General features: G+C 38.1%; 1 protein-coding gene and 1 long non-coding RNA gene across 2 annotated transcripts; one reads left to right on the forward strand and one right to left on the reverse strand.

Annotated features, from left to right (window-relative positions):
* Positions 1-412: 412 nt before the first annotated feature.
* On the reverse strand, positions 413-6,303 carry C1H2orf69 (chromosome 1 C2orf69 homolog). The gene is made up of 2 exons (XM_026667939.2): positions 5,865-6,303; positions 413-3,625 (listed from the first exon to the last, which is right to left on the reverse strand). Exons 1-2 carry the CDS (start codon positions 6,201-6,203, stop codon positions 2,798-2,800), a joined length of 1,167 nt encoding a protein of 388 aa, XP_026523724.2. The 5' UTR covers positions 6,204-6,303; the 3' UTR covers positions 413-2,797.
* Positions 6,215-9,738, forward strand: LOC148133111 (uncharacterized). Its single transcript, XR_015746461.1, has 3 exons — positions 6,215-6,353; positions 6,823-6,884; positions 8,466-9,738. It is a non-coding gene; the product is annotated as an uncharacterized LOC148133111 (long non-coding RNA).
* Positions 9,739-10,678: the final 940 nt, after the last annotated feature.

A 10,678-nucleotide genomic window follows, 5' to 3' on the forward strand; every position in this document is an offset into this window, starting at 1 on the left:
TTGACTTTTCCTTCTGGCCAGGACAGCCTCTCTCCGACTGATTATGTCCAGTAAAGTATCAGTACAATCTAAGCTACTGATTGGAAGCAAAATTTGTAACTGGAATCTACAGTGTTTATTTTTTCATGCTTAGAAAATAAATTTAGAGTTTAAAAATAAATAAATTACATCTACTCAGATTAGTACTGAACAATGAACTCTGCAGTTTAGTAAACATCAAAATATTTTATTGAACTGAGTATTTTTTTAAAGAAAGCTATCTTTAATACGATACCACTTTCAATTTTTTTGTCCAATTGTCTTCTGATTCTCTATCGAAACAAAAGTATCTTAACTCCATTCAGAAAAATAAAGTTCAATTTATGTCAGCATCTACTGTAAGAAAAACATAAAATGAATTTATAAAGCCAGCTTTCAAAGGTAAATATTTCACATTGAAAATATTGGCACAGAAAATTCAGTATATCTTACACTGTGACAGAGTTAATGAGTGAAGGCATTCAATATATTATTTCCCTCTTTCTTCAGCCCCAAATCTTTCTCAATCTTCAAGAGTGAATTTGGGAAATGGAAGAACTCACTTTACTGCTAGACATTATTTCAGTAAATAGATATAATATCCTAATTGTAGATTGAATTAATTTCTCCAGAATACTGTAAGACTCACCTATTCTTCTGGCATCTTCTAATTCTATTGTGAAGCAATATGTGAATAGTGTCTAGTAAAAGCTGGATATTTTGGTTGTAGACTTTTAATTTGGAGAGGACTAAATGACTAATTTGGAGATGACCAGAATTTTATTTTTAAAACATGAAGAAGATTGCTTCAGAATAGATTTCAAATTGCAACAATAGGAAAAATCTCATTGGAAGGTATGAAAAGCAAAAATCCCTGCATTTTGGCTGCACAAACAACATTATGAGATTTGACCTACTTAACATCCTAGCTTTCCCTCTTCCATGCGCACATCCCTTTGGAAATGCTGAAGTGAGGGGAATAAATAAAAAGGGGTCAGTGTACAATATCTCAAATTCACCCACAGCGAATTATTGGATCAGGACAAATAGCCATTTCACATTGATACTGATGTGATAAACTTGCATCATCTTTACATAGTATGAGATGGCATCAAAGTCTATGCTAAAGGTCTACTGCTAACAAACCACAACTTTCTTATTCTCACAGCTCTCTCACGACACCAGAGAAGGAAAAATGGCTTCCACGGAACAAGCATATCATTAAATTCCACCGATTATAACCAAACAATAATTTTATAGCTTACTCATGTTCAAAAGCTGTGTGGCTTATACAATGGATAGTAAGCAGGCAGTGCTTACTCTCGCAAATAAGGATCTCCATTTGTATTCATTCCTCTACCTTAACTTTCTATCCCATTTTAAAAAGTTACTTTTGAAGGGTGTCCTCCTTGCAAAACACAGAATGGAATAATATGGAAAAATGTAGTTAGGAGGATATTCTATGAAAATTATCAAACCTTTTCTGTTATAGCAAAAACAATTTAGACATAGTCTTTGACTTTTAACAAGTTTTTTCTAGCAATAATTTTAGCTTATCTTTCAGAACTGGGTAGAGAAAGTGATGGGCGAGTGTGCGCGCACATCCTCACTTGGACAAGCAGCAGGCAAGTGCGTGCACACACACCGCATCTGCGCAGAACCATCCCCCCTCTCCAGGGCCGCAAAGCTGAAAAGATTGGGAAATTGTTTTAAGGGACCCTGTTGTTTTCACAAATCATTTAAAATTCAGGTGAATTCTCTATTCTCCAAAGTGTTCTGGTTTCTAGTAATTAGCTTTCAAAGAATATATAAAAGTATTGATCAATTGCACTGATGGATTAATACTTTAATTTTTAACTACAGAAAATCAAAATGTTTTACACTGGTGATAATTCCCATTTTATAAGAGAATGCTGCTTGATGTTCCTGTGCTATAAATAATAACTATATGCTACTATCATTTTTGCAAAACTTACAGTATTAATATAATTAATTACATGGCTTTATATTCAGCAAAGTAATAATTACAGTTATAAAAATTCTAACAGTCTCAAGTTACAAAAGCTCAACACTGTATTGAGCGTTAAGCTTTCACCATTAATATGGAATGTTGAACCACATGAGAGTGTACATTTTTGGTCTCACACACACAAAGTTGTTCAATTCTCTTCCAATGCCCGCCCCTGAAAAAAAAACAAAAAAAATACAACATCTGTAGATGCTTGCAATGGTTAGAAATTGCAGGGTATCTCTGGCACAACAGTACAGTAGTTATTCACCTTATTCCCAAGGTTAATATATACTTATTGCAATGAAGATAAATACTGTCAAAATAACCAATTTACTGCATCGCTTGTGCTAAAGTACTAAATAATGTTTAGAGTAGCTTTGCTATTCTAATAATTATCCCATCTAAATAACAGGATTTTATTCAAAAACAAAACATAAATTTCATCAAATTAGAAGAATTTGAAGGTGATATTTTTATACCTATGCTTGAAAGTTTTGCTCATTATAATTCTAGAAAAATCTCCTATAACATTAATCTGAATTAAGGTTTTTTTTTCTTTTTGCTCTTAAATTGGTTTTTCTCATCATTGCCTTGTTCAGATCAAAAGCTGTAACTTTCTGGTGACTTCAGTTACAAGCAGTAGACACATCAAATTCATCTTAGAAGGCATATATAATATTTCCTCTTCCAAGTGTTAACAAAACACAATATTAAACTTGAAGTTTAAGATCTATTTTGCAGATACAGTATAATGGCATTATTAACATATCAAAATACTTCATGCACTTTGAAGTGATTTTCCAAAGAAGGTGCTTCATCAGCAAAATGAAGTTGGCTATTTATATTTGCACCAAATTCCTCAAGAAGTTGTACAAATCTCTTGTGCTCTTTTCCAATCCATGTTCTCATTGTATCAAATACCTGATATGGTGTGACATGAGCACTAACTGAAATTCCAGTCTGTGAAAACTCTCTCAGCACATGAGGGTATGTTACCCAAGTATTACTTCCTCCAGAATGACCGCCATCCAACCAGTACATAGCTTTTATATTTTGTATAAAATCATCTATATCCTTGTCCTTTTTTGCTTCTTTCAGTTCATGAAGTAATTGATTCAAGACAACACAACCTTTACTGAATCCTATTAATGTGAATGAATTTCTACCAATAGCAGAAGGCTCATTAAAGCTCATAGCAGAATTGCTAACATGTTCACAGTGTTTGTCTGCTGCTGGGCAACCGTTACTAGTTGCAAAAGTAGGTAATTCACAAGAAACTTCCTCTGTATTGTCGCTGAACTCGTGCATGTTTTTCTGAGACACCAAAATTTTTTGAGCAAGTTTAAATGCATTAACTAGCAGGGCATGAAGGTGTCTGAAGGCTCCAAAGTCAGTAGTATGTTCAGGTGCTCCAAATAAATTGCTTGCCACAAAATTATCATAGCAGCTGAACTTGTGCAAATGCATACGGGAACATTTTATAATCCAAATGTAACTGCCTGGAAAACGATGACCAAGAATAATTGCAACATTTTCTAAGCACCATTGTTTCCACTGGAAGTTCTCTGGATGACAAGCCATAATTTCATGATAGTTCTGAAATGAAATAAAGGCATTATTTTAGAGGAAACTATTAGAAAAAAAACCTGCAGGTCACATGCAGAGTAGAAATAACACATATTCTAATAAAATTTGATGAATGCATGCATTTGAAATGAATACAGCTGTCCCTTTTAAGATATTCCAGTCTACTGTAACTTATCTGATTTTTTTTCTGACAGTATGTATGTATGTATGTATGTATGTATGTATGTATGTATGTATGTATTCAATTTCTCAATGACTGGGTGGCTTACAAGTAAAAAAACAAAACCTAAAACACTAAAGTATTTTCAAACAATCAAATAATAAAAACATGCAAATTGAATATACATAGCAGCTGAGATACTTGGCCAGTGTAGTGTTAGCAGTAAAGCCAGGAAACGTGGCCCTTAACATCTTCAGTACCCCGGCTTTGGAACATAGCCAGAACAGGGTTGGGGACTTTCTAATCTCCGAAGGGAGGAAGTTCCACAGAGCAGGGGCCACTGCAGAAGAAACCTGTCATCTAGTCCTCACCAGTTGATACTCTTTGGCTGATGGGATCTGCAGCATGCCCATTCTGCTAGATAGAGTTGGATGGGTAGAGACTCTTGGAAAAAGATGGTCCCTCATATAATCTGGCCCCAAGCCATGGAGGTCTTTAAAAGTGACAACCAGCACTCTGAATTGCCCCCAGACACAAACTGGTAATCAATGCAGCTCATGCAGAAATGGGGTTACAGGTGCCATTTACCATTCGCATTCTAGACCAGTTGAAGTTTCCAAATGCCCTTCAGGGACAGCCCCACATCGAGCATGTTGCACTAGTTTAAATGAGAAATTACAAAGGTGTGAGTTACTGTGAGCAGGGCCTTCTGATCCAAGAATGGGTGCACCTGGTGTATCACCTGAAGATGTGCAAAGGCTCTTAGCCATGACTGCCACCTGCTCTTTGAACAGGAGCAGTAAGTCTAGGACTCTAGGAGGATTTCCAGATTGCACAATGAGTCTGCCTGGGGTTGTATAACCCCATCCAGAACTAAAGAGTCTTGGTCTCTGGAAGCTGCTTCATCTTTCTAAGATTGAGTTACAGCCCATTGATGTTAAATGCCATCAAAGCCTTTAAAGCTAAAATGACTTAGGATATCTTCCAACACTTCCATTTGTTACAAAATACTCTGGAATTTGGGTAGATATGCAGCATCCTGCCTTAACACCAACCTAAAAAATGGAGACAAATATCTTCTATTTCAATTTGCATCTTAGAAAACTGAAACTCTCACTGATTTCTCTACAATAATATGAAGTTCCTTAATCTTCCATTATTAACCTTTTCTGAACTAGGTATTGTATATGTTTTATTTCAGCTGGCTTAAACCTGATTCATTCTGCTGAGCTGTAATTATAATAACTATGATTTTTCTCCTTGCTACCAATTTAGCCACCAAAACAAAACAAAACCCCACAACCACCACAGAGACAACAGCCTCATTTCTTTTACTGTGGAATAAGAATAAATAATGGCCACCATGGAAAACCTTTCTGGATTAAAAATGATACAAACAACCTAGAGCAACTCAATGGTTGGTCAAGATCACTGGTGCAAGTCAAGATTTGTGCAAGATATCTACAGACTCCATTAGAAAACAAATAAACCTGATTTTTATCCAGCACATTCCTTAAGAGTTTCGACTTGATTTTCACTTTCAGGAGCATCTACAACGGTGTGCCCATAAAACTCTGAAATGGCAGATTTTTAAGTGCCAATCGTGGCCTACAAAAGAGGTCACGGTTTCTTCTGATGACCCTCACCCGACTTAACACCGGCCAACAATATAAATTCCCCTCCCTTTCAATTTTAATTCAGAGACCTGAATTTTGCCAGCAAAGCACAAGTCACGCTACAACAGAAGTCCTAGGGAGAAACCCCCGCGTCCGTGCACCCCAAAAGCAACTCCAGGCCATTGGCGTATCTTGGGTTGCCTTGTTCCTCCGCATCGTTGCTCACAGCCAGGCGCCGCAGCCGTACCTATCGGGGCTGCGCCGTTCCCTCGCTGCTCGCCGAGCCCCGCGGGGTCTGCGTTCGCACGTGCGGCTGAGCCACAGACGAGTCCCAACGGACAACCCACGAAACACGCGGTGCCCTCCCCCCCAGGCTCCACGCGTGGCGTGCAAAGCGGTGCGTTTCCTTCCTCGCGGGCTTCGCGCATCCGAAGAAAAGCCGCTGCGGACCTCCGGCGCCCGCCTCCTTTACCTGCACGTCCCCCGGGAAGTAGACGACGTGATGCTGAGCCTGCCCCGTCGCGGGGGCGGAAAGGGGCAGGTGCAGCAGCGCGTCGTTGGCTTTGAAGGGCTCGTCGCCCGGCACCTCCGATAGCCGCAGCAGCCGCGGCCGCGGCGAGGAGGTCGAGGGCAGGAAGAAGGCGCTCCCTCCTTCGTCAGAGCCCGCTCCGCTGCTGCTGCTGCCGCCCGCGGCCCCCGACAGATAGGCAGCCGGATTTCCACGGAGGCTCATAGTCCGTGTCAGGCAGAAAAAAACGGAGCCGAGGAGTCCCCTCACAACCGAGGCTACAGGTGGACAACACCTGTTCATGGAGGCTCTAACGTTCTGGCCCCGCGCGACCAGCCAGGCCTCCAAGGTCTCCCCAAACAAACGCGCCAACCAATCGACGGGCCCGACCTGCTCACACCTCCGAGGCGGCGTACAGACGAGTGCGCACGCGCCAATGGGAGGCGAGAGGAGGTGCGTTTCCTGGCGGAGGAGTGAAAGAGGGCCTTGATTGGTCGTCCCGAGTCGCTTCCTCTGGTTGGCTGCAAAAAGGAGAGCGGGGAAATTGAAAGAAAGAGGCGGAGCTGAAGGAGAGGCGGGGTCCTAGGAACAGAGGAGAGTGGATAAAAATGTTTCAGTCGGTCAGTTATATACAGTGTCAGTTTGGTTGATTAATGCCTTCCTTATAAAAAAGTAAGGTTTTCCAAAATGATCAATATTAACCTTCAAAGGTGGATGTTATTATTATTTGTAGTACTATTAAAGTAGGGTTTTTCATATAATTATGGATTGGTAAGCAATCTGAAATTTCATGAATAAATTGATGAATTAAAGAGTTTAGAGACCCCCATAAATGTATAAGAACCATATTTGCTAATCAGTTTGTAATTGTCACTTGCTTTTTTTTGCCATAATTATTTTTCTTTTTTTTTTTGCCATTCAGATCTTTCAAATGCAATCCAGGATAAGTAAAACCTAAACTGCCATTACGGAACTCCATTCCAGGTATCTTCTGAGCAAGAGTGATCTTTAATAAGAATAGACTCATTCCTCTGATATTTAACTGAAGAATTACTTGTCAACAGTTAAGTACTTAAAACATATTGAAAAAGACAGCTGTCTACTCCAACCCATACATATAAGCTATCATAAAAAAATCTGAAGGGTATAAACTAATGCATCAAAATAATGCATTGGGAAATAACTCAGTAGGCTCCCAAAGTCACAGAAAATTGAATGTTTATTTTATACATTGGGGAATGAAATGAATGAAAAGAAATATATCCTACAGGTAATAGCTATCTGAAATACAGATAATTCTTTACTTATGACCATAATTGTGACTGGAATTTCTGTTGCCTGTAAGGCAGTTGTTGGATGAGTGGGCATACAATCATATTTCCTTTTTTTTCACAGTTAACAGAATCACTGCAGTTGTTAAGTGAGTCACATGGTCATTAAGTAAATTTTGCTTTCCCCATTAGCTTTGTTTGTTGAAAACTGACTGAGGAGCTTCCAAATGGCGATCACATGACCCTGGGACACTACAGCCATCATAAATATATGCCAGCCGCCAAGCATCTGGGTTTTGATCATGTGACCATGGGGATTTTTACATGGTCATAAATGTGAAGACTAGTTGTAAGTCATTGTTTTTTCATTGTTGCTGTAATTTCCAATAGTCACTTGAATGGCTGCAAGTTGAGGAGTACTTGTACATAATAGGAGCACTTTAGCTGATGTGAAAATAGAGTGTAACATTTTGTTGCAGGTCTTATTTCTCTCTTCCAGAACAACTTCAATCCCACCATTTTTTCCCTTTGTGATATTTACTTACTTATTCACTCACCCATTCATTTTCTACCTTTATTATTTTTATAAACAACTCAAGGAGGTTAATACTCCTTCCTCCTCCTATTTTCTGCATAATAGCAATATTCTATTGAATATTATGCTATTTCTTTTTCTGGTGCAATAAAGCTTAAATAGAATCCTTACTTAACTGACAAAAAATATTGATTCTTATTATGAAAAGGTAACAACAGTATATTTTACTGGAATTTTTTAATTCACCACAAGATGGCACTGTAGTTGTAGCTTGATGACAAATTCGCTCCTTATCATTTGGTTATTTTATACTGTATTTAAGCTTCATAATTATAGGAGTAGTATAAATCAGCAAACTTTTTTGATATTGGCTATAAGATTGATTTACAAAATTAAACTGGAAAAAAATAAATATTTTATTTGGCAACAATGCTGGCTCTCTGTTAGGATTAGTTTCTTTAAAAAGTTTCACGATAAATATACATATGAGCTGCAGAAGAGGTTCATGGAGAAAGGAGAGTTGATTCTCCCAGGACAAAATGTACTGAGATCTGGTTTGATATATAAAATAGCACAAATATAGTTTCCAATGTAGGAATTCATTTGCAGACATATTGCAGATATCTATCCAAAAGAAAGCTAATAGCCCCAGAATCCATTGTTAGCTCCAGGTTTAAAACTATAACCATATTTATCTGAGGAAGAATAGCTTTTGTTTGTGTTTATAATATCTTATTTTATCTGTCTTGGAATACATAGAATGAATACTTGACATGCCTGAAGTTTGACTAGAAAGAATCCAGAAAATTTGCTTTCTTCAGGGCCCTTTGAAGTTGTGAAACAACCAATCTAAAAAGAGAAGGATGGAGATTGGAAAGAAATCATTCTGAACTGTTGGATCCAAGGACGGCTTCTTAGGAAGGAGACAGTCAACCCCCTCTTTAAATGCAAACATCTTCTCCTCCAAAGAGGAGTTTACCATATCTTGTATCCAAGCATGCATCACTTCCCGAGAGGCTAGGAGAGACATGGATCTAAAGCACAGGTGGCAGAAATCACAGTCCCAAAAATGCTGCCCATTTCCTCAGGACCAATCAGGTGAAACTCTTACCAATAATTGAACAAGATCATGCCTCAAGTCAGTTCTAACTGATCAGCCTGTCTGGATCTGATTAACTTTATCAATAGAGTAAGTAGTCCACCTAGTATTCCTGCAAGGGTTTCCCCAGTCTTTCTCTCTTTGCCAAGAAGAGACATAGCCTCCCAAAACAGAGTTGCTGGTTGCCAGCTATGAGAATGGTAAAAATGAAGAAATAGCCTGTTTTGCCATTCTTATTGTAAGCCTTAATAAAGGTTTTTACCTGTGCTTGATAAGGTTTGCTTTTTGTCTTCCTCCTGTGGTGCTTTGGGCATCTTCTAGTGTCATTTCATCTTGCAGAATTCCTCTAGAGGAAAGCTAGAGGGCCCTCTAGGATCACAAAGAGGCTGCACAGGCACAATTCACTTTGCTATTCTCTATGTTATTTTTTTAATTCTTCACACATTATTAGGAGCATATTCTGTTAGAAAAATACTGGTTAGAAACTTAATGAATTTATGCCTGTCATTGATCAGATCATGTATCGGAATTTCTATATATAAGTAAGCAAAGACATACAATTTATATATCTTTTTATACTTTGTGTTACAAAGCAAACATAAACAAAACAGCTTTAATCGTGGTAAGTGATAGCACATATATAATGATAATATTACTGACAAAATGGAAGGCTAGCTTTGTCTTAGAGGTTAAGGAAGGGAATAATTTTTGTATCCTTGAGAGTATCTATCAGTTTACAAAACAGTGAAAATCGTCATCTTGCCCTTGAAACACAATTTTATTAAGTTAAATTTTCAAGTACGGGCTGTAGTTAATTTGACCAGGAACTGCATTCTAAACATTCTTGGTAGTATTTCTATGTTTTTTTATTCTACCATTGTGCTGGAAATCAATTCTAGAGAGCCATCATGAAATTACCGATTACTATCATAACCTGAGGTTTACCTGTATTCTACATTTTGCGGCTATCTGCCATTCCTTAAATGAAATGCATTTTGTTCCATGTTTATGTTATAGTCGTGATCCCAGACAAAGAGAGCTGCTGTCTCTGTCTGTGTGTCTGTCTCTCTGTCTGTGTGTCTGTCTGTCTGTCTCTCTCTCTCTCTCTCTGTATTTTGCTATGATTTTATTGACAAGTGTTGACACTACCTATTCCAAATAATTGTAATCACTGAATGATTTCTCTGCCTATAAGAAGAGTAGGATTTGGCTTACCAGATGTTTCTGAATTAGAACTCTTGGCAGCTCCAGCTAACATGACCAATAGTGAGGGTATCTGGGAGTTGCATTTCAACAGCATCTGGAGGGCCTCAGATTCCCCACCCTTGAAATAAATGATACCCTGCGTCCCCATCCAGCTTTCTGATTTTATGTTAGCTATATTTTTGTCAGCAGTTTTGTGCTGTGCGCTTGTGAAGTTGCACCAAATTGCAGCCTTTCAGTTTGGGGAGGATTTTTGAATGTGGTTTGAATGATCTGTTACACAAGTGAAAACCATTAATCTGTGAGTCTCTAACTAGCATGTTTTAATACTTCAAGGCAGTGGTGGTGTCTATATATTTTTTCTAGTATTTCTGTGAGGTTGGATCTGAAGTTCAGTATGTAAGGAAATGGTGTTTTTTTTTTTTTTTTTTTTGTAAAAGGGAAGTCCTGAAGCCTTTGAGTTTTGTGAATTGCACTCTGGGCCCCTTTATGTTGGTGTGAACTTAAATGAAAGACCAGCAATACTTGTATTTGTTTCTTAAATAGAAGCTATACACAATGGCATTTTCTTAAAGACTGATGCCGCAAAATCCCAGTTCTTGGTATAATAGTTCTTTTTGCTGGATTTTCAATAAATACCTATTTTATCATTGTACTTATGGAGAACTAT

Source organism: Notechis scutatus, chromosome 1, assembly GCF_049901735.1.
Source record: "Notechis scutatus isolate UNSWTSFEM ecotype Mainland chromosome 1, rNotScu1.2, whole genome shotgun sequence".
Classification (NCBI taxonomy): Eukaryota; Metazoa; Chordata; class Lepidosauria; order Squamata; family Elapidae; genus Notechis; species Notechis scutatus.